Source organism: Mastigoproctus giganteus, chromosome 5 (assembly GCF_048544385.1).
Source record: "Mastigoproctus giganteus isolate SK-2022 chromosome 5, ASM4854438v1, whole genome shotgun sequence".
Classification (NCBI taxonomy): Eukaryota; Metazoa; Arthropoda; class Arachnida; order Uropygi; family Thelyphonidae; genus Mastigoproctus; species Mastigoproctus giganteus.
The window spans coordinates 198052024-198077084 of NC_143579.1; the positions used below are offsets into that span (position 1 = coordinate 198052024).

The 25061-nt window shown below is 39.7% G+C and overlaps 1 protein-coding gene across 1 annotated transcript in view; it reads left to right on the forward strand.

Annotated features, from left to right (window-relative positions):
• The window catches only part of LOC150085986 (beta-glucuronidase), a 272855-nt gene that overhangs the window by 121413 nt on the left and 126381 nt on the right, over nucleotides 1–25061 (forward strand). The window contains exon 7 of the mRNA XM_090374318.1: nucleotides 12002–12174. Coding sequence (XP_090230444.1) covers nucleotides 12002–12174 — 173 coding nt within the window. The remainder of the gene's footprint in view (nucleotides 1–12001; nucleotides 12175–25061) is intronic.

Sequence of the window (25061 nt, forward strand, 5' to 3'; positions counted from 1 at the left end):
GTCATATACTTATCTGGGACAAGTTATTAGCTGTAATAATGATAAATGGCTGGAAACCAAGAGAAGAATAAATTTTGGATGGATAGCATTCAGGAAATATAGTCACATACTGAAGAGCAATATCCCAGTTTGTCTGAAACGTAAAATAATGAACCAATGTATACTTCCCACCATGACTTATGGAAGTGAAACTTGGGCACTCACCAAAAGAATGGAAGAGAAGCTAAGAACTACACAGCGAAGAATGGAACGAATTATATTGGGAATCAGACTGTTAGATAAGAAGAGAAACACATGGATTAGGCAGCAAACTCAAGTAAAGGACATTCTTATCAAAACTAAAGAACTAAAATGGTCTTGGGCAGGACACATAGCTCGAAGACATGATGACAGATGGACTAAGAAAATAACAGAATGGTACCCAAGAGGAGCTAGAAGAAAACCTGGAAGACAAAGGCGGAGATGGATAGATGAAATTCATGAGTTTTTGAGTAGTAAATGGATGGCCAGTGCTCAAAACAGAAGGAACTGGAAAGTTGCTGGAGAGGCCTTCATCCTGCAGTGGATTGAAAATGGCTGATGATGATGATGATGATGATGATGACGGTATTTTATTTTAGGTAGATTAAGGGTAGTATTGTTCCAAGAACTAAGGATATTTTTAAAATCGAATTTTATATTTTTGTATGGATTATGCTTTTTTGTTGCCATGTTGAGTGTCTGTGTTTTTGAGCCTGCATAATATGACTAAATTATGCAGGCTCAAATATTACTAAATTGAAGAATTTGTTTAGTCCATGTGGATATAGGGATTTGTGAATGCACATATAAATGTTTTCATAATATTCATATGTGAGGCTATTTTCAATGACAGCTAAGATTTTTATGATAGCATTACTGAAATTGTGGTGGTGAAAGTGTATTAGTTCCAAATCTGTGTTGTTGTTTTTACTTATGGACAGGTTATTACTTTTTGACCTATGCCCATTAATTCTGATATTTAGGGAGTTTGATGTTTGTCCTACATAATTAGTATTGCAAATTTTACAGGTAAGTAGAAAGATGACATTTGTAGTTTTGCAAAAAGGTAGGGAATTTGTGCTATGGTTAATTTCGAGGTTGCTCATAGAGGGACAGGTCAGACAACATTTATCATGGCATTTGGAGAAGGACAGTATCTGATTTGGAATATGCTTATTGTGTCCGGATTTAAAAGAATAGAATTTAGGTCAGGACCAAAAGTATGGTTCTCCTGTGAAAGATTTAGCAGACCATCCTCAGGAGATGGATAGAACACAGCATGTTTTCTAGCAACACAGTGCTGACTCACCGTTTTCTTATCTGGTTTTTTACTCATGTTGTGTGGAAGATTTAAATTGAATATAGCAAGATGTGCAAAAGTTAAATCCATTAAAAAGAATAGCCTCATGCTAAGCTGCAGATGGCTAAAACTTAAATGAATATTAAATGTAATTTTAAAGTCAAAGTTTACAGCTGATGGAAAAATAAAAGAACAAAAAAAAATTAATAAGCAAGGTATGACAAATGCACCAAAATGTGCAAAGCAGGAGTAAAGGATGCAAAAGTATATAAACATGTAAGAATAGATAAGTTTGATAAAGTTTGCATAGATGGAGGTGAAAATTACACAAAGTGCCAAGAACTAGAAGGGTAAGGATAGTAGAAAAAAGAAGTAATGTAGATTTGAAAAAGGTGAAAGAATGTTAATATCCTAAAAGTTATGATGAATTAAGAAAATAATGGGCTGAATTGCAAAGCCAATTTGGAGGTGAAGAAGCTGTAAAGTAAAATTATTAATACCTAATGATTAAACAAAATCATTAGGTATTAATATATATATATACATTAAACATTCTACTGTGAACAAAATTTCAATTCATAATACAAATTATATATATAATAATAATGTTATTCTTTATATAGAGGTACTAAATAAACATCAATTATAGATCATGACAAAATTAAAAACATACTGTACAGCTTTTTATAATGAAATAAATATATAAATAAAAAATAAATAAGTTTAAATAATTTAAACCCAAATTATGTGGTACCCCTGTAATGTTGTTGTGGCACCCTGATCAAAAACCACTGACTTAGATCAACCATGAAACCAGTAGTTTGTATGAGACAATGATGGAAAAGTACAGAGAGAAAAGAAAGGATTTGTACTTGGTTTTTATTAACCAGGAAAGCACTTACAATACAGTTCCAAGAAAAGTGTTATTGTAATTCTGATGTATCCTTAGTACATTCAAGATATCGGAATTATTCTAGATATGTATGAAGGTGCAGTTAGCATATTTTGGGATTGAGGCTACAGCATGTGCCTGCATATTTCTGAAGCTCTTTATTTCAGGTTAGTATTTGAAACAATTTAAGGGTTTTTTTTTTATATTAATATACTAAACTGTAGTTAATATATAGTTTCAATTCCTATAGTCATGTAGGTTAGTTTATTTTTTATTTGGATAAGTATTTGGAAAGCTACAGCTTAATATTCAGATAGCTTTTGCTATCAATATTTTGGTGGGAACTATGTAATTTTTGCTGGGTAGCTTAAATTTAATTTCACTAGTGGTTAAAAGTTTTGTCAGCAGTATAATTTCTGTAATACTCTGTTAATTTAAATTCCATAGTGTATTGTAAGTTTAAATTTGTAAAGTATTTGGAAAGCTACAGCTTAATATTCAGATAGCCTTTGTTACTGATATTTTGGTGGGAACTTTAACTTTCGTTCGGTAGCTTAAATTTAACTTCTTTAGTAACACAGGCGCCTCCGTAGCCAGGTGGGAAGGAGCAGCAGTGCGTAGCACACGCTTCTTGATTAGACCGGGGTTCGAGCCCGTCACCACCAAATACGGAGGATGCGGAAAGGTCAGGGAATGACCACCGCATATTCTCGGAGCAATATGGCCTTAGTTGCTAATGCTCCTAAAAAAAAAAAAAAAAAAAACCATCTTTAGTGACTTAAGTTTTGTCAACAGTTTAATTTCTTTAATATTTTGTCAACAGTTTAATTTCTGTAATATATTGTTAACATAAATTCTGTAATATATTGTTAACATAAATTCTGTAATATATTGTTAACATAAATTCTGTAATATATTGTTAACATAAATTCTGTAATATATTGTTAACATAAATTCTGTAATATATTGTTAACATAAATTCTGTAATATATTGTAAATTTAAATTTTGTAATCTTGCTAAATTTCAAATTTCACTTAAATTATGGATGCTACAAGATTCACTTACAATACAATACAAAGTTAGAGGACACTGGGGCTCAAATGGAAACGCCTGTGGGCATTTCCAGTGTGAGTCACGGCTTCATTGTTTGTATAGCCTGTGGTATGTATTCTAAGGCTGGTTTAGTAGACAAACCCAGCTCATCTGGTGATTCTTTTCTTTGCAGCTGAAATAAAGGTGTGTACCAATCTCAAATTATAGCGTAGTGCGTTACGAGAAGAATTTTAGTCACTGAAGAAACGAGTGCTTTCCCTAGAAACAAATGTAACTGGGAGCTTGTTAGGGACTCAAGTATATTCTGACCTGCCAAGTGATGCACCCCTAATTCAGGTCCCAAGTGCAGACTGCTCTGGTTGAAAGTGATCTAGTTTTATTGGGAGACTCTATTATCAGGGAAATGGGTAACGTTTTTTGTAATAAAGATAGGTGGTCCAGAGCCAGTGTGTATTTGCCAGAAGCAACAATTAATAATATTACCAACAGATTATCAGATTTTAAGGCAAGTAAAGAGAAAATTGTTATTCATGTGGGGACTAACGATATGAAACGTATACTACCTAATCATCTGTTAGTTAAATGTAGGATTATGCTGAAAAAATGTTGTGAATTAGATCAGAATGTATGTGTCTGCAAAATGCAAACATGATAGGAGTGATTATATGCTGAAAGCCTTGTGGATTAACTCGAGACTTGAGGGAATCTACAAGGCTCCAGGGGGGGATAATTTTATCATCATGGCCTGCATTTGTAAGTAGAAGGAATCTATTTTGTAGAGATGGTATACATTTGAACAAAGGTGGTGCAAGGATTCTTGCTGGTATCATTGAGGATACTATAAGGGTTCAGGGAAACTACTAGTTAGGGGGGGAAAGGGTAATTTAGATCCACATTTATCTGATGATATGGGTCAAAGTAATGCTTACATTCACCTCATGAATTCTTGTTTGTTGCCACAGTAGCTGATGTTAATAAGATGTTCTGAGGGTAGCAACTTTTCAAATGAGGGGGAAGATATAGCTTCAGATACAAACCTGCATAATTTCAAGGAGTTTTCCAGGATTATTATTATTAGCCATATGGTGCAAGGAAGCCTGAGGCTTATGCTGCAGCCAAAAAAAAAAAATTTTGTGTGAGAGAGAGAGAGAGAGAGAGAGAGAGAGAGAGGAGTAGAAGGAAATCACCAAGAAAGAGAAGAATGATGATATCCAGCTCAGGATCCTGGGTGTGCCAAGCCCATATCACCAGATGTGAGCCCCTAGTAAACTATAGAAGATTACTTAGTCTCAACTGTATCTACAGTAATATCAAGATTGTTGTTAATAAAATGGCTGAATTTGAACTCTTGGTTAGGACATCTAATGCTGATATATTAGGGATAACAGAAATGTGGTGGCACCTGGAAATTGGTGATGATGAGTTCCACTATGGTATTATTATTATTATTATTATTATTAATAGCCATATGATGCAAGGAAGCCTGAGGCTTATGCTGCACCAGGAAAAAAAAAAGCTCCCGAGTTACCCTGAGAGAGAGAGAGAGAAGTAGAAGGGAATCACCAAGAAAGAGAAGAAGGATGATATCCAGCTCAGGACCCTGGGTGTGCCAAGCCCATACTCACCAGATGTGAGCCCCCGGGGTTCTATATAATGCATTTAGGAAAAATAGGGAAGATAGGAGTGGAGGGATCATGATTCCTTTAAAAAGCAACCTGAGCATGAAAAGAGCTTTTGATGAGTCTGAAGTTGCATCTGCCACCATAGAATCTGTGTGGTGTGAGTTAGTTGGAAGCAAATGAACAGTGAGAGTGGGGTAATCTACAGACCAGAAAATTGCGAAGAATATGACGAGAGTCTTTCCATGCAGATGAAATAGGCAAGCAAACATGAATGTCTTATTATGAGTGACTTTAATCTGCCACAGATTGATTGGAATAAGTGGGAGGGGGAATTCACCATGGGGAAAAACTTTTTAAAATAAACTATATGATTATTATTTTACCAGCATGTTAGAGAAAGTACTGGGGGTGAGAATATTCTTGACCTCGTCATTACTAATGAATCAGATGACATCACAAGGTTTAAAGTACAGAAACAATTGTCAGGAAGTGATCATGCAATCGTCAGGCAGCAGATGAAGAAAGATGTTGCAGTAGTTAAAACCACCATCCCTCGGAAATCTGCCCAATTTAAGACTGCATGGCATCTGTGAATTGGGCAGATTGCTAAGGGATGGTGAATACATTTGAATTATGAAATACTTTTAAAGTAAAAATCACAGAAGTCATGAACACATACATATTTTTAAGAAAATATTGCAGGAGGAGGATGCTTAAATGGATGACTGCAGAGCTGGCTGGTCAAATAGAGCAGAAAAAGACAGCATGGGACAGTTAAAGAGCAATAAAAAGTTCTGAAGCCTAAAACAGGCAGGTCATGGAGTCTTGTCAATGATATATAGGAATTTTGCTAGCAGGGACAGGGAGGTGATTATCTCATTATACAAGGCAATGGTCAGGCCACATCTGGAGTACTGTATACAGGTCTGGAGGCCTCATTTCAAGAAGGATGTAGAGCTGCTGGAACAAGTACAGAGAAGGGCAACAAGGTTAGTGAATGGAACAAAGGGTTGCTCTTACGAAGAAAGGCTTAAGTTTTGCAAATTACAGTGTCTGGAGACTAGGCACCGGCGAGGTGATCTGATAGAGGTGTACAAAGCCTTGAATGGTTTGAGCATGCTCAATGCTGATGGGATACTGCCTCTTGCTCAGAATAATCACCTGAGAGGGCATAAATTCAAATTGAGGAAAGACAGATGTAGGATAGATGTGTGGAAATTTTCCTTTAGCCAGCGGGTAGTTGGTTGGTGGAACAGGCTTCCATCCCTTGTTATGGAAGTTGATAGCCTAAATAAATTTAAGGCTCAGCTGGACAGATATTTCGAACGAACGGAGGGGTGAAGTGGAAGGGTTTTTTTTTTTTTTTGGCTGATGCTGCATAAGCTTGCTTTCTTGCATCGTATGCCTCTACTAATGCTAACAGGTACAAGTTGATTTGTAATTGTTCCACAAATAAGGTCAGGTAGGCCAAGGATGTATATGAGAAAGCATTGGTTAAATGAGCAAAAAATGGGGACAAGGAATTTTTCATGTACATGAATACAACAAAGAAGAAAGCTAATCAGATTGACCCTTGTGCACTCGGCATGGGAAAGTCTTAGATAACCCAGCTGATGTTGCTGATGAATTGAATAGGTACTTTGCATTGGTCTTTACTGACAAAGGACCCTTTATGCTGAGAAGAAGCTGTGGGAGTGAAGCAGAGCTTTATGAAATTAGTGATGTCATAATTACAGGTGATTGTTTATTAAAAAAAACCTTTGAGCATAAAGGCATGTAAGGCTTCTGGAGTTGATGGCATATATCCTGTAGTTTTGAGGGAGAGTTCAAGGGAGTGTACTGAACCAAGTCAGTTATGAGGTCATCTTTGGCCTCAGGGGAGATTCCTTTGGATTGGAGAAGTGCCAATGTATTTCCAGTGCATAAAAGTGGTTCTAAGAGTTAAGTTGGTAACTAAAGTTAGTTTTGACTTCAGTCTTCAGTGGTAGGAAAAATCTTAGAGGCAATGATTAAGAGTGCAATCCAGGGATATTTAGATGGATATGACATTCTGAAGGACACACAATGTGGCTTTGCTTTGTTAAGAGAAAATCATGCTTAACTAACTTAGTAGGCTATTTTGACACAGTTACTCATGAGCTGGATTTAGGGAACAATTTCATCATAGTTTCTTTGGATTTTAGCAAAGCATTTGACTCAGTCCCTCATGAGAGGTTACTGTATATAAGCTTGAACAGGTTGGAATTACTGGTAAGATTCTAAGATGGATTTCTGGGTGGTTGCACAGCAGAAGGTTGTGATTAATGGATATTCTTCAGATTGGTGTAATGTCAGGAGTGGATTCCTTTAGGATTGGTTCTTGGACCACTGTTGTTTATCATTTTCATTAATGATATCGATGAAGGTTTGTTTATTTGGTTTTTAGGAGCATTAGCAACTAAGGCCATATTGCTCCGGGATATGCGGTGGTCGTTCCCTGACCTTTCCGCATCCTCCATATTTGGTGGTGACGGGCTCGAATCCCCAGTCTAATCAAGAAGCGTGTGCTACATACTGCTGCTGCTCCTTCCCACCTGGCTACGGAGGCGCCCTATCGATGAAGGGATAGAAGGCGTGATGTCAAAATTTGCAGATGATGTTAAAATTGCCAGAATTGTTAATTATCAGTGCCAAGCAGCACTCCTTCAGAATGACTTGAACAGACTTCAAAGATGATCAGAGAAGTGGCAGCTATGTTTTAGAGCCCAAAAATGCAAGGTCTTATACTTAGAGAATAGCAACCCACAAGTTTTGTTTGTTTGTTATTAGGAGCATTAGCAACTAAGGCCATATTGCTCTGGGGATATACGGTGGTCATTCCCTGACCTTTCCACATCCTCCGTAGTTGGTGGTCACGGGCTCGAACCCAGGTCTAATCAAGAAGCATGTGCAATGCACTGCTGCTCCTGCCCACCTGGCTATGGAGGTGCCATAACCCACAAGTAAATTATACACTTGGAGGTTAAATTAAAAACAGTGTAAGTGGAAAGCAATCTGGAAATCACAATATTAGCATTAGCATTAGCATTAGCATTAGTAGAGGCATTTGATGCAAGAAAGCAAGCTTATGCAGCATCAGCCAAAAAAAAAAAAAAAAAAAAAAAGTAACATAAATAAATAAAAATAACCACTTCCACTTCACCCCTCTGTTCGTTCGAAATACCTGTCCAGCTGAGCCTTAAACTTATTTAGGCTATCAACTTCCACGACAAGGGATGGAAGTCTGTTCCACCCACCAACCACCCGCTGGCTAAAGGCAAATTTCCGCACATCTATCCTACATCTGTCTTTCCTCAATTTGAATTTATGCCCTCTCAGGTGATTTTTCTGAGCTAGAGGAAGAATCCCATCAGCATTGAGCATGCTCAAACCATTCAAGGCTTTGTGCACCTCTATCAGATCACCCCGCTGGTGCCTAGTTTCCAGACACTGTAATTTGCAAAACTTAAGCCTTTCTTCGTAAGAGAACCCCTTTGTCCCATTCACCAATCTAGTTGCCCTTCTCTGTACTCGTTCCAGCAGCTCTACATCCTTCCTGAAATGAGGCCTCCAGGCCTGTATACAGTACTCTAGGTGTGGCCTGACCATTGCCTTATACAAGGGAATAATCACCTCCTTATCCCTGCTAGAAAAATTCCTATATATCATTGACAATACACCATGAGCTACTCTTGCAGCTCGTCTGCACTGCTCAGAGAACTTCATATCTGCCTGCACCACCACCCCCAGGTCCCTTTCATTCTCTACCACTGTCAGTGTAGTACCACAGAGTTGATACGTTGCTCTGGGGTTGCTGTTTCCCATATGTAGTACTTTACATTTGTCAATGTTAAACTTCATTTGCCACCTCGAAGCCCATCTGCTCAACCTTTCCAAATCCTGTTGCAGCAGCATAGTGTCAGTAGTGTCCTTGACAACCCTGCCAACCTTCGTATCATCTGCAAACTTGGACATTAAGCCTGATATACCATCATCAATATCATTTATAAATACAGAAAACAATAAAGGCCCCAATACTGAACCCTGAGGGACTCCACTAATAACATTAGTCCACGATGAGCAGTGTCCATTGATTACCACTCTCTGTCTTCTCCCCCTCAACCACCCCTTTATCCAGAGCAGCAACTTGCCTCCAATGCCACACTGCTCCAATTTGTGCAGCAGTCTTCCATGTGCAACAGTATCAAAAGCCTTTCTAAGATCCAAGTATATAATATCAAAGTTATTCCCTGCATCCAGTTCTTTTGTGACTGCATCATAGTATCCAATCAAATTGGTCAGGCAAGACTTCCCCTTAACAAAACCATGCTGTGTCCTAGCTATAACTGAAGTCTTGTCTAGATGATCCTGCAGTGCTTCTTTCACCAGTGCCTCCATTAATTTTCCGGGAACAGAAGTTAAACTCACAGGTCTATAATTACTTGTGTCAGCCTTTGATCCCCCTTTGTGAATTGGGGTCACATTTGCACATCTCCAGTCAATGGGTACCTCCCCTGAGTCCAAGGAAGCTCTCATAATTATGGCTAAGGGTTTGCTTACCTCCTTTGCTGCCTCCTTTAATATAACTGGATAGATCCCATCCACCCCAGGTGCCTTTCTTGTGTTTATCTTCAACAATTTCTCCTCCACTTTGCTCTCAGTTATTACAAGATTCTCTAGCTTACTGCTAGAGTTGAATACACCTCTGGCATTCCCCTCGCTGAATAACTCCTCATGTGTGAATGTCGATGCAAAATATTCATTTAGTTTGTTAGCTACCCGAGCAGGGTCATCAACAGTTGACCCATCGATCTCAAGTGGACCAATCTGATTCATCCCCTTCCTTCTAGAGTTTACATAAGTAAAGAACTCTTTGCTGTTTTTCTTCGCATCCCTTGCCAAGGATCTCTCGTAATCTGCCTTCGCCTGCCTAACCTCCTTTGTAACTTGGTTACAGATCAACTGGCGCCTCCGTAGCCAGGTGGGAAGGAGCAGCAGTGCGTAGCACACGCTTCTTGATTAGACCGGGGTTCGAGCCCGTCACCACCAAATACGGAGGATGCGGAAAGGTCAAGGAATGACCACCGCATATCCCGGAGCAATATGGCCTTAGTTGCTAATGCTCCTAAAAACCAAATAATAACAACAACAACAGATCAACTTGTATCTATCATAGGCGTCCGTGTCACGTGTTAATTTGTATGTATCCCATGCATTTTTCTTCTCTGCCATATGCCTCATTAGTTCATCTGACAACCATTTAGGCCTAAACCTTGAACAATATTTCTTAGTTGGTATGTAAAGCCTAGTAGCTTCCACGATAAGTTCTTTGAATGCTTCCCATTTTGAATTTGCTGTTGGCAATATCATCAGTTGATCCCACTGTATAGAATTTAAATACTGTCTCAGTCCATTGTAGTCGCCTTTACGAAAGCAATACCCCTTCCCTTTACCCCTAATGGTAGTTACCTCTTTGAGTAACTCCCACTTCATGGCAGATATGAAGTTTTCTGAACAGCGTAAAGAGACAGCCAGGAAAGCCCATGGTGTCCTATCAATGATTTATCGAAGCTTATCCTCTAGAGGTAGGGAGATCATAACCCCACTGTATAAAGCAATTGTAAGATCACATTTGTAATACTGTGTTTAAGTATGGAGAAACTCATTAGAAAAAAGACTTTGAGCTTTATCAAAGGGTCCAAAGAGCAGTGTCCATTGATTACCACTATTTGTCTTCTCTCACTCAACCATCCCTTTATCCACAACATCAACTTTCCTTTAATGTTTAGCAGTCTTTAATATGCAACAGTATCAAACGCTTTCCTGAAATCCAAGTATATGATATCAAAATTATTTTTTTGCATCCAGTTCCTTTGTGACCACATCCTAATATCGAATCAAATTGGTCAAACAAGATTTCGATTTAACAAACCCATGCTGTGTTTGAAGTATGATTGTGGCCTTGTCCAATTGATCCTGCATTATTTCTTTTACCTGCATTATTTCTTTTACAAAATTATTTTTTTGCATCCAGTTCCTTTGTGACCACATCCTAATATCGAATCAAATTGGTCAAACAAGATTTCGACTTAACAAACCCATGCTGTGTTTGAAGTATGATTGTGGCCTTGTCCAATTGATCCTGCATTATTTCTTTTACCAGTGACTCTATAATTCTCCCTGGAATGGGGTTAAACTAACAGGTCTGTAATTACTTGTGTCACTCTTTGATCCTCCTTTGTGAATTGGGAATACATTTGTGCATCTCCAGTGTGGTGGGATCTCCTCTGAATTCAAGCATGCTCTCATAGTTATGGCTGAGGGTTTGCTTACTTCCTTCAGCACCTTCTTTAATGTAACTGGATAGATCTCATCCATTCCAGGTTCCTTTGTTTAATTAACTTCAACAATTTCTCTTCCACTTTCTTCTTAGTTGTTATAGCATCATTTTGTTTTCTGTTAGAGCTTGATAAACTTCTGATATTCCCTTCCCCAAAGAATTCATCATGTGAATGTAGATGCAAAATGCTCATCCAATTTGTCAGCAACCTGAGCATCATCAACATTCGAACCATCAATATCGAGTAGGCCAATTTGATTCATCCTCCCTTCCTTCTAGAGTTTACATAAGTTACTAGAGAAGGAGTATTTGTGGAGAGACCAATGAGTTTTTAGTGAAGATAGGTTTATATCAGAGTTCTGCTCTGAGTCCTTTTCTGTTTACACTTATATCTTAATTAGTGTAATATCTTAATTAGTGTAATATTATTAATTAGAAATCTTAATGACATTTGTACAAATTTAAACTTGTGGCAATTCTGAGTCCTGATCTACACTTAAATTGAAGGAATTAATGAGTTTTATTTTTTTTAATTTATTATATTACTTAAGATGAATTTTAAGTTTCATTTTAATCACCTCCATATAATATAAAACCTCATCAAATTACTACCACCTAGATATGTAGGGTTCTGAAGAAATGCATAATTTTTGACTATTTTAAAAATAAATATGAATTTATGTTATTATAAATTATCATGCTTGTATTAATTTGCCTGAATTGTCTGCTGAAGTAATGATCCATATTTTAATAGATTCGTGGCAAAGGTGTGGATAATCCATTAATTCTTAAAAATTTCAACTTGATCAAATGGATTGGAGCTAATAGTTTTCGAACTTCTCATTACCCATATGCCGAAGAAATAATGGAACAAGCTGATGCCCAAGGAATTGCAGTTATTGATGAAAGCCCAGCTGTTGGACTGAAGTATGTTTTTTATAAAAATATGATTTATGTAAAAAAAAAATTACTTATATTCATGTGATAATGGCTGTATCAGAGCCCATATTATTTTTCTTGAATACAAAGAAATCCTTATGAAATACTAAGCTTCAATACAGCCGTTAAGAGGAGAACAGAAATGAAGAGAATTTTTTTTTAAAATTTTAACCTTAATTAACTGTTTTGAAGTTGTTTAAATAATATTAAAAATTATAAAAAAAAAATGAAGCTTATCTCTTCAAAATGCTTAATTTAATTAAATTAGCATTTAATAATAGTAACAAATGGGGATAATTAAATTAAGATTAGGGAGTGTGCACAGAAGGAATAGTCTGAATTCATTTAATTTAAATAAATTACCAATTAGAACACATTTAGTGGTGTTCTAATAATGGGACTAATACTGAATTGCATGAAATATCACTATAAATGGAAGGACAGAAACCAACCACAATATTTGACTATTAGTGTGAAACAAAATAAAGACTGAGAACCATTGAGTCCCATTGCATTGGAAGGCCACAATACTACAGTCACTATTGAATCACTGCCTTTTGTTTGTTAAATAAATCAATCAATTCAACCCAAAAGATAAAATAATCAGTCCATCAATGCAATAGCTTTGAGTAACAGTGTGAAATTATAACATTGATGGGCTGATTAGTTTATCCATCACGTCGGTAATAGATTGATTTGTTTAATGATTGAAATGTAATGATTCCATGACCATTGTTAATCTTGTGGCCTTCCGATGAGATTGGGGGCTCAATGGTTGTTTGTCTTCAATTTATTTTGTTTCACACTAATGGTCAAATTTTGAGGTTGGTCTATGTGCTTCCATTTATAGTGATATTTCATACAGTTTGGCCTTGGTCCCATCAAGAGGGTTAGTTATGTTATTTGTTATTTGGTTTTAGGAGCATTAGCAACTAAGGCCATATTGCTCCGTGAATATGCGGTGGTCATTCCCTGACCTTTCCGCATCCTCCGTATTTGGTGGTGACGGGCTTGAACCCCGGTCTAATCAAGAAGCGTGTGCTACGCACTGCTACTCCTTCCCACCTGGCTGTGGAGGTGCCCCATCAAGAGGGCACTGCTAAATTTGTTATAACCAGAAATTTTTCTAAATTAAATAATTGCACAGAGTATTCGTATTCCTTCTGTACATTCTCCCTACTCTTAATTTAGTTTTTCTCCCCCCTTCCTTTTTGTTGCCATTATTAATGCCTTGATCTTTTTTTTTTTTTTTGCATTCACTTGTTGGCAAGAAAACACAAAACACACAGTTCTGAAAACTTGTTGGCAAGTTTTCAGAACTGTGTCATCAGCTAGTGTTCAACCATGTGAAGAAAATTCTGCTACACATTTAAACTAACCATAGTATACCAAATGTAATGGCTTCATGAGTGTAAAAGGTTTTACTATATTTAATCTAATAGCAGGCATGTTGCTGCATGCAGTTTATCATTTCCCCTTAAATTTAAATATCAAAATATGTATTAGAATTATGTCAGTGTGAATTTGTATGTGTCCAGTATTATCTTCAATTTCAAAGTGTATCTCTATCGTTAATTATTTTTTTAATTGTAAAAATAGAATTGTTAAAAATCTGTGTTTGTTTAAAAAATGTGCTGTGTACATAAATGGATAATTTTCCCTTAGGGTATGATTTGTATTTGTACTTCAGTTTCTCTCATTCTGCAGTGCTGTGCATTGAATTAAGATAGATGAGAGAATAGTTTTTTTTTTTTTTTTTTTTTTTTTTGATAATAAAACTGCTGCTACTAAATGTTAGTGATGCATGGTATCCTTTATTTGGTCTTTGGCTCCTTCTAAGAAAATAAAGAAATGGAAGTAGTTGAGTAGTGGCTCTTAAAGTAGTGAAACAAAGTTAATGATGAACTTCACACAATCTCCAGCTTACAAACTTCTGCATGCAAACTTAAAATTGAATCGTGGAGGTTATTTTATTTCTTGCTTACAAGAAATAAATTTACAAGTTTATTTTTATTTCTTGATTACAAGGTTATTTTATTTCTTGATTACAAGGTTATTTTATTTCTTGATTACAAGAAATAAAATAACTATGCTTGCTAAACTGATTATAAAAGAAATCAGTGTTCCCCATTTTAGTTACGTTATATACAGAATGATTCAGGAGGAATAGTAAATATTTTGGGAGATTATAGTATCGATTATTCTGAGTAAAAAAGTTCATATAAACATATGTACAATTCTCAGTGGATATGGAGATACAGCTGTTTGAAACTGGTGCACACAGCTCCCTGAATGAGATGTGACCAAGAAGCAGTTATAACCTGACACTGTTTAGTATTAGAAGTGTTGATAAGAATGCTGCACATCTTCACACATGCTGATTATGACGATATGGCATTTATATACAGTTTTTGTTGTGGAAGTGCTACTGCTGCTTGTAGAGAATACTGTCTTAACCACAGAATACCAGATCCAAGAGCATTTACTAGTGTTAACGCCAAACTGTGTGAGACTGGTACAGTTCCCAGCACTCATATTTCTTCTGAATGTGTAAATGAACACAATGTGGTTGAAGTCGCAAAAGGTGATATAGTTGTACACGTTGGCACTAATGATATTAAGAGTAGGAGACCAGCGGAATTACTTAACAAGTACAGGTCACTGTTGAAAAAAAGCCGTGAATTAGGGTTGAATTTGAAAGTGTCTACAATTCTGCCCAGACACAATAGGAGGGAGTATATGATGAGAGCCCTGTCGATCAATTCGGCCCTGGAAAGATTGTGCAAGGGTCAAGGGGGTAGAATTTTTTCCAGCCTGGTCTGTACTTGTTAACAGGAGAGACTGCTTCTACAGGGATGGGATACACTTAAATAGAAAGGGTGCAAGAATATTTGCTGATGCTATCGAGGCAATGTTAGATGGGTCGGAAAACTGCTAGATTGGGGGGATACAAGGACTAATAGATTAACAGTAGCCACTGGCAGAGGTGAAAGTGATTCTTGCACTGCTTCTATTGGAATGAGCAGCAGCCTGGAAAATAAGATGCAGGATATTTCAGAGACTGCTGGGAGTCATTGGGGTACAAGTAAATACATGGGTTGTGTTAGGGTAGCTAAGAAAAAGAACAGGTGCATGTATACTTGCGTGAACACCAATTCTAGGAGTTTGGTAAATAAATTTGATGAATTTGAGGTATTGCTCAAAGCATCAAAGGCGGATATTGTTGGGATATCAGAGACGTGGTGTCATACAGATATAAGGAATGCAGAACTGGAATTTGGGGAGTACAATGTCTACAGAAAGGATAGACAGGATAGGAAGGGAGGTGGAGTTATGCTATTCTTCTTCTTCTTCTTCTTTGGTCCTTAGCTGGCAGCTGGGGGAAGCGGTTGGCCACGCAACCAGTATGCTGCTGTAGGTGCCGCAGGGTTTCGGACTTGCTCTGTGATGTTCTTCCATACCTTACGATCCATGGCTTCAGTCCTGGCCTGGTTAAGGTCGAGACGTCGGCTCTTCAAGTCATCTTCCACTTGCTTGGCCCACGTTTTCCTAGGCGCGGTCCGTTGGATGCTCCATTGGGTGGGTCGTTGTCTCCAAAGGAGTGTGGATGGTATTCTGTTCGTGCCCATTCTACATACGTGGCCAAACCATCTGAGCCTTCGCTTCTGGATTTGGTCGGCAATGGTTGGTTGCTGTTGGCATCTGGCGCGGATGGTATCATTAGTGATGCGGTCGCGAAGAGAGATGCCCAAGATCTGCCGCAGGCATCGCATTTGGAATACCTCAAGTTTGTTCAAATCTAACTTGAGACAAATCCATGTTTCCGATCCGTAAAGAAGAATGGGCAGGATCAAAGTCCGGAAGAGTCGGATTTTAGTCTTTGTGGAAATGTTGGTCCTCTTCCACAGACACCATTTGAGCGAGGCGAACGCAGTGGCCGCCTGTCCAATTCTGCTGTGGATTTCCATGGTGGATGCAACTTTCTTCTCCTGGACCAGCGACCCAAGGTATTTAAAGTCCTGCACTTGCTCGATCTGGACGCCTTCGAGATAGATGGTGGCTTGCGACCCATCTGTTGTCAGGGCCTTTGTCTTACCAGCATTGATCTTCAAACCGTATGGCCGGGCAATGCGGGCAATGTCGTAGAGGATGTCCGTGGCTTCAGCGTCGTTACCGGCAAGGATAGCACTATCATCAGCAAACATCTGGTCAGTCACATAGTGATCCTTGTCATATTGTATGCCCTGTCTGTTTCTGAATGCTTGCCTCATAATGGCGTCGACCACGATGTTGAAAAGCAACGGGGAGGCTACATCCCCTTGGCGGACTCCAGTTTGGATGGTAAATTCCTCAGATAAATCGTTCTGGATGCGCACCTGGCTGGTTAAACCGTTGTATGCAGTTTGGAGGAGTGTGATGACTTTTCGAGGTACATGTTCAACCTTTAGTAGTTTCCATAAGGCAGGCCGGTGGACACAGTCGAAAGCAGACTTAAAGTCAATGAGAACAATGACGGTTCGCTGTCCACACTGGATCCTCTCCTCCATCAGCTGACGAATGGCAAAGATTTGATCACAGCATCTTGCCCGGGTCTAAATCCTGCCTGTTCTTCTCGACTGGTTTGCTCGCGATGTTTTTGCAGTCTTGACTGGATGATCTTCATAAAGACCTTTCCGATGATGGAAAGGAGGCTGATGCCACGGTAGTTCTTGCAGTCCCGGTTATCACCTTTCTTGTGGATCGGTACGATAATGGCTTTCCGCCATGTTAACGGAATTTGTTCAGTGCACCAGATGGTTTTGAGGAGTGAGTGTAGTCGGCGAAGCAGTACATCTCCCCCGGCTTTGATCGCTTCTGTGGTGACTTGGTCCACTCCTGGTGCCCTGCCATTCTTCAGGGATTGTATGGCTGCTTTCACTTCTTCTACTGTAGGCTCAACATCGACCATGGAGACCTCAGGGGGGTCGATCGAGAGTGCTGTTGCTGGCGGTCCCTGAGGTGGGTCGTGATTATACAATGGATTTCGCCATGTAAGTTGATGTTTTTGAGGGTGCTGGAAATGGCTGTTTCTAATGATCAGGTTGTTAGATGCGGCAAAGGACAACAAACGTAAGCCGTTGTCATTGATCTTCCCATGGCCAAACTTGCCCATTGTTGTTTCCCAACCAGATCTGTCCACGCCAATATGGGCATTAAAGTCCCCTGCGAGGATGATCACTTCTGTCTGCGGAATTGAATCCAGCGTATGTTGGAGCTGGTTGTAGAAGTCATTCTTGATCGAGTCCAGGCTAGTCTCAGTTGGCGCATAGGCGGAGATAATATGGGTCTTGATGGTGCCCTTGACAGTAAGGACTGCCAGGCGGTCCGATATTGGTTGGAAAGCGATGACACTACTGGTGGCCTGACCATCGACCACAAAGCCCACTCCTGCTTCTCGTTTCTCACCACCAGAGTAGAATAGCATAACCGCTTCGCTAGGTGCTGGTGGTTGGATGATCATCGTTCCAGACCCGGAGAGCCTTAATTCGGATAATGCCGCGATTGAAATCTTGCACCTAAGTAGTTCTTGGGCAATGATTTCCTTTTGTCCAACGTGGTGCCCCGTTCGAACATTCCATTCGCCAATGTTAATTGTCCTTTTCGGCGTAGTAAGCTTATTGTTGTGGCCAGTGATCCACTTCACACCAGCACCCTGGGTCCCCAGTGCTGGCGCATCGGCTACCCCGGATGCGGTAACATTGTTGTAAGAGCTTGTTCCGAATTTCATGCGGTTTCTTGCCTAGTTTCCCCGGTTTCCCGGTTCTGGTCATTTTGGCAGGATGACCACCCTCCTCCTTTCGCAGCCGGGCTTGGGACCGTCCATGGCGGAGTTAAGTTATGCTATTAGTTAAGAAATACATAAAATCGAAGGAAGTGAAGCCAGTCAACATCGCTGGACAGTGCAGTGTCGAGTCAGTTTGGTGTGACATAAGCATTGGGAGATCAAAATTGAGAGTAGGAGTGTGCTATAGGCCTAATGACTCTGATGAGTATAAGAAACTGTACAGGGAAATAGAGTGGGCCAGGAAATCAGAGAGTCTTATAATGGGAGATTTTAATTTCCTAGATATTGACTGGAATTTGTGGGTTGGTCACTCACACACTAGCAAGGCTTTTGTGGATTTATTGGATGATTGTTTTCTAAATCAGCATGTTCGGGAGGCAACTAGAGGGAGCAATACTCTTGATTTGATTATCAGTAGTGATTCTTCATGCATTAAGAATCTGCTGATATACGAACCACTAGGTGGCAGTGATCACAGTGTGCTGAAGTGGGATTTACTCAAGGAGGTAACTACCATCAAGGGTAAAGGGAAAGGTTATTGCTTTCGTAAAGGCGACTACGATAGTCTGAGACAGTATTTAAATTCTATACAGTGGGACCAACTGATGATGTTACCAACAGCAAACTCAAAATGGGAAGCATTCAAAGAACTTATCTTGGAAGCTGCTAGGTTTTACATACCAACTAAGAAATATTGTTCAAGGTTCAGGCCTAAATGGATGTCAGATGAACTAATGAGACATATGGCAGAGAAGAAAAATGCATGGGATACATATAAATTAACACGTGACACAGAAGCCTATGATAGATATAAGTTGATCTGTAACCAAGTTAGGCAGGTGAAGGCAGATTAAGAGAAATCTTTGGCAAGGGATGCAAAGAAAACAGGCAAAGAGTTCTTTACTTATGTAACAACCCTGCCAACCTCTAGAAGGAAGGGGATGAATCAGATTGGTCCACTTGATATCGATGGTTCAACTGTTGATGATCCTGCTCAGGTAACTAACAAACTAAATCAATATTTTGCATCTACATTCACACATGATGAGTTATTCAGGAAGGGGAATGCCATAGATGAAGTAAACACTGGCAGTGAGCTAGATGATCTTATAATAATTGAGAGTAAAGTGAAGGAGAAATTGTTGAAGATAAATACAAGAAAGGCACCTGGGGTGGATGGGATCTATCCGGTTATATTCAAGGAGGCAGCAAAGGAAGCAAAGCCTTAGCCATAATTATGAGAGCTTTCTTGGACCCAGGGGAGGTACCCATGGACTGGAGAAGTGCAAATGTGATCCCAATTCACAAAGGATGACACAAGTAATTATAGACCTGTGAGTTTAACTTCTGTTCCAGGAAAATTAATGGAGGCACTGGTTAAAGAAGCACTGCAGGATCATCTTGACAAGAATTCAGTTATAGCTCAGACACAGTATGGTTTTGTTAAGGGAAGGTCTTGCCTGACCAATTTGATTGGATACTATGATGTAGTCACAAAAGAATTGGATGCAGAGAATAAGTTTGATATTATATATTTGGATCTTAGAAAAGCTTTTGATACTGTTGCACATGGAAGCCTGCTGCACAAATTGGAGCAGTGTGGCATTGGTGGAAAATTGTTGCTATGGATAAAGGGATGGTTGATTGGCAGAAGACAGAGTGGTAATTAATGGACACTGCTCATCGTGGACTAATGTTATTAATGGAGTCCCTCAAGGTTCAGTGTTGGGTCCATTATTGTTTTCTATATTTATAAATAATATTGATGATGGTATATCAAGCTTAATGTCCAAGTTTTCAGAGAATGCAAAGGTTGGCATGGTTGTTAAGGACACTACTGACGCCATGCTACTGCTGCAACAGGATCTGGAAAGGTTGAGCAGATGGGCTGAGAGGTGGCAAATGGAGTTTAACATTGACAAATGTAAAGTTCTAAATTAGCATTAGCATTAGTAGAGGCATATGATGCAAGAAAGGAAGCTTGTTTAGCATCAGCCAAAAAAAAAAAAAAAAAAACACACCACTCCCATTTCACCCCTCCGTTCACTCGAAATACCTGTCCAGTTGAGCCTTAAATCTGTTTAGGCTATCAGCTTCAACAACAAGTGATGGAAGTCGGTTCCACCAACCAACCACCTGCTGGCGAAAGGCAAATTTCCGCACATCTATCCGACATCCGTCCTTCCTCAATTTGAATTTATGCCCTCTGAGGTGATTATTCTGAGCAAGATGAAGAATCCCATTGGCATTGAGCATGCTCAAACCATTCAAAGCCTTATACACCTCTATCAGATCACCTCGCTGGTGTCTAGTCTCCAGACTCTGTAATTTGCAAAACTTAAGCCTTTCTTCGTAAGAGCAACCCTTCATTCCGTTCACTAACCTTGTTGCCCTTCTCTGTACTCGTTCCAACATCTCTACATCCCTCTTGAAATGAGGCCTCCAGACCTGTATACAGTACTCAAGGTGCGGCCTGACCATTGCCTTATACAAGGGAATAATCACCTCCCTATCCCTGCTAGAAAACTTTCTGTATATCATTGACAAGACACCATGAGCTACTCTTGCAGCTCGTCTGCACTGCTCAGAGAATTTCATATCTGCCTGCACAATTACCCCCAGGTCCTTTTCATTCTCCACCACTGTCAGTGTAGTACCGCAGAGTTGATACGTTGCTCTGGGGTTACTGTTTCCCCATATGTAGTACTTTACATTTGTCAATGTTAAACTTCATTTGCCACCTCTCAGCCCATCTGTTCAACCTTTCCAGATCCTTTTGCAGCAGCATAGCGCCAGTGGTGTCCTTAACAACCCTGTCAACCTTTGTATCGTTTGAAAACTTGGACATTAAACTTGATATACCATCATCAATATCATTCATAAACACCGAAAACAACAACGGACCCAACACTGAACCCTGAGGAACTCCACTAATAACATTAGTCCACGTTGAGCAGTGTCCATTGATTACCACTCTCTGTCTTCTGCCACTCAACCATCCCCTTATCCATAGCAGCAGTTTGCCTCCAATGCCACACTGCTCCAATTTGTGCAGCAGTCTTCCATGTGCAACAGTATCAAAAGCCTTTCTAAGATCCAAATATATAATATCAAAGTTATTCCCTGCATCCAGTTCTTTTGTGACTACATCATAGTATCCAATCAAATTGGTCAGGCAAGACCTGCCCTTAACAAAACCATGCTGTGTCTGAGCTATAACTGAAATCTTGTCTAGATGATCCCGCAGTGCTTCTTTAACCAGTGCCTCCATTAATTTACCTGGAACAGAAGTTAAACTAACAGGTCTATAATTACTTGTGTCAGCCTTTGATCCTCCTTTGTGAATTGGGGTTACATTTGCACATCTCCAGTCTATGGGTACCTCCCCTGAGTCCAAAGAAGCTCTCATAATTATGGCTAGGGGTTTGCTTACTTCCTTTGCTGCCTCCTTTAATATAACTGGATAGATCCCATCCACCCCAGGTGCCTTTTTTATGTTTATCCTCAACAATCTCTCCTCCATTTTCCTCTCAGTTATTACAAAATCATCCAGCTCACTGCCAATGTTTACTTTACCTACATCATTCTCCTTCCTGAATAACTCCTCATGCGTGAATGTAGATTCAAAATACTCGTTTAGATTGTTAGCCACCTGAGCAGGATCCTCAACTGTTGAACCATCAATATCCAGTGGACCAATCTCATTCACCCCTTCCTTCTTGAGTTTAAATAGGTAAAGAACTCTTTTCTGTTTTTCTTTGCATCCTTTGCCAAGGATTTTTCGTAGTCTGCCTTTGCCTGGCTAATCTCCTTTGTGACTTGGTTACAGACCAACTTATATCTATCATAGGCTTCCATGTCACCCATTAATTTGTATGTATCCCATGCATTTTTCTTCTCTGCCACATGTCTCATTAGTTCATCTGACAACCATTTAGGCCTAAACCTTGAACAATATTTCTAAGTTGGTATGTAAAGCCTGGTAGTCTCCAAGATTAGTTCCTTGAATGCTTCCCATTTTGAGTTTGCTGTTGGTAACATCATCAGTTGGTCCCACTGTATAGAATTTAAATACTGTCTGAGACCGTCATAGTCGCCTTTACGAAAACAAAAACCCTTCTCTTTACCTCTGATGGTAGTTACCTCTTGAGTAAATCCCACTTCAACACACTGTGATCACTGCCACCTAGTGGTTCATTTATCTGCAGATTCTTAATGCATGAAGAATCACTACTGATAATCAGATCAAGAGTATTGCTCCCTCTTGTTGCCTCACGAACATGCTGATGTAGAAAACAATCATCCAATAAATCCACAAAAGCCTTGCTAGTGTGCGAGTGACCAACCCACAAATTCCAGTCAATATCTGGGAAATTAAAATCCCCCATTATAAGACTCTCTGATTTACTGGCCCACTCTATTTCCCTGTACAATATCTTATTATACTCCTCAGAGTCATTAGGCCTATAGCACACTCCTACTCTCAATTTTGATTTCCCTATGCTTATGTCACACCAAACTGACTCGACACTGCACTGCCCATCGATGTCGACTGGCTTCACTTCCTTGAAATTTATGTGTTTCTTAACTAATAGCATAACCCCTCCTCCCCTCCTGTCCTGTCTATCCTTTCTATACACATTGTATTCCCCAAATTCCAGTTCCGCATCCCTTATATCTGTGTGACACCACGTCTCTGATATCCCAACAATATCTGCCTTTGATGTTTTGAGCAATACCTCAAATTCATCAAATTTATTTACCAAACTCCTAGCATTGGTGTACACGCAGGTATACGTGCACCTGTTTCTATTCTGGGCTACCCTAACACAACCATGTGTTTACTTGTGGTACAAGTTGTACCACAAGTACCACTTGTACCGCAATGACTTGTGGTACAAGTCATTGCGGTACAAGTGACTCCCAGCAGTCTCTGAAATATCCTGCATCTTGTTTTTCAGGCTTCTGCTCATTTCAATAGAAGCAGTGCAAGAATCACTTCCACCTCTGCCAGTGGCTACTGTTAATCTATTAGTCCTTGTATCCCCCCCAACCAGCAGTTTTCCGACCCACCTAACTCTGCCTTGACAGCATCAGCAAAAATTCTTGTACCCTTTCTATTTAAGTGTATCCCATCCCTGTAGAAGCAATCTCTCCTGTTAACCAGTACAGTCCAGGCTGAAAAAAATTCTACCCCTTGAGCCTTGCACAATCCCTCCAGGGCCGAATTGATCGACAAGGCTCTCATCCTATACTCCCTCCTATCGTGTCTGGGCAGAATTGCAGACACTTTCAAATTCATATGGGAAACAGCAACCCCAGAGCAACTTATCAACTCTGTGGTACTACACTGACAGTGATAGAGAATTAAAAGGACCTGTGGGTAATTGTGCAGGCAGATATGAAGTTCTCTGAGCAGTGCAGATGGGCTGCAAGAGTAGCTCATGGTGTCTTATCAATGATATACAGGAATTTTTCTAGCAGGGATAGGGAGGTGATTATTCCCTTGTATAAGGCAATGGTCAGGCCACACCTTGAGTACTGTATACAGGTCTGGAGGCCTCATTTCAAGAAGGATGTAGAGCTGCTGGAACAAGTACAGGGAAGGACAAGGTTAGTGAATGGAACAAAGGGTTGCTCTTACGAAGAAAGGCTTAAGTTTTGCAAATTACAGTGTCTGGAGACTAGGCACCGGTGAGGTGATCTGATAGAGGTGTACAAAGCCTTGAATGGTTTGAGCATGCTCAATGCTGATGGGATACTGCCTCTTGCTCAGAATAATCACCTGAGAGGGCATAAATTCAAATTGAGGAAAGATAGATGTAGGATAGATGTGTGGAAATTTGCCTTTAAGCCAGCTCGTTCGTTCGTTCGTTCGTTCGTTATTTGGTTTTTAGGAGCATTAGCAACTAAGGCCATATTGCTCCGGGATATGCGGTGGTCATTCCTTGACCTTTCCGCATACTCCGTATTTGGTGGTGACGGGCTCGAACCCCGGTCTAATCAAGAAGCATGTGCTACGCACTGCTGCTCCTTCCCACCTGGCTACGGAGGCGCCCTTTAAGCCAGCGGGTAGTTGGTTGGTGGAACAGGCTTCCATCCCTTGTTGTGGAAGTTGATAGCCTAAATAAATTTAAGGCTCAGCTGGACAGATATTTTGAACGAATGGAGGGGTGAAGTGGAAGGGTTTTTTTTTTTTTTTGGCCGATGCTGCATAAGCTTGCTTTCTTGCATCATATGCCTCTACTAATGCTAATGCTAAAGTAGAACACCTTTAGTTGGTAGAACTATTAACACACAAAAAATTTCTACATGTATTGGTGTTCCACAGACAAGAGTATGGCAAACATTACGTGAGCATGGCTTGTATCCATTTCACATACAGTGGGTGCAACACATTCAGCCAGGAGACGATGCCCACTGATTAGAATTTTGTTGGTGGGTAAATGCTAATCGCTGATTAATTCCATTAATACTGTTCAGCGATGAAGCTACTTTCACCCGTGATGGTATCAACAACACCCATAACTCTCATAGATGGTCAGATGAAAATTCACATGCCACTGTAGAAACATATTTTCAACATCGCTTCTCTGTAAACGCGTGGTGCTGTATCATCGACAATCAGTTGATTGGGCCTTTGTGTTACAAAATCATCTTGCAGGGGCCCATTTACCTAGCATTTCTGCAAAACAAACTTCCACTATTGTTGGAGAATGTTCCCTTGGCTACAAGGATTGGTATGTACTTTCAGCATGATGGAGCTCCTGCACATTATACCCATCTGGTGATACAGTATCTAAATTGAACTTTCCCTGAATGATCTCCAGACCTCACTCTGTTAGATTTTTGTTTGTAGGGATAGATGAAAAGTACAGTATACAAAGAAAAGATGAATACAAGAGAGAATTGCTCACTCGCATTTTGGATACTGCTGCTCTCATAAAGGAACTTCAGGACTACCTCAGAAGAACAACACTTCATATTACCACAAGAGTTGCAAAGTGCATTGAGGTTGGCGGTGGGATTTTCGAACATTTATTGTGAACTG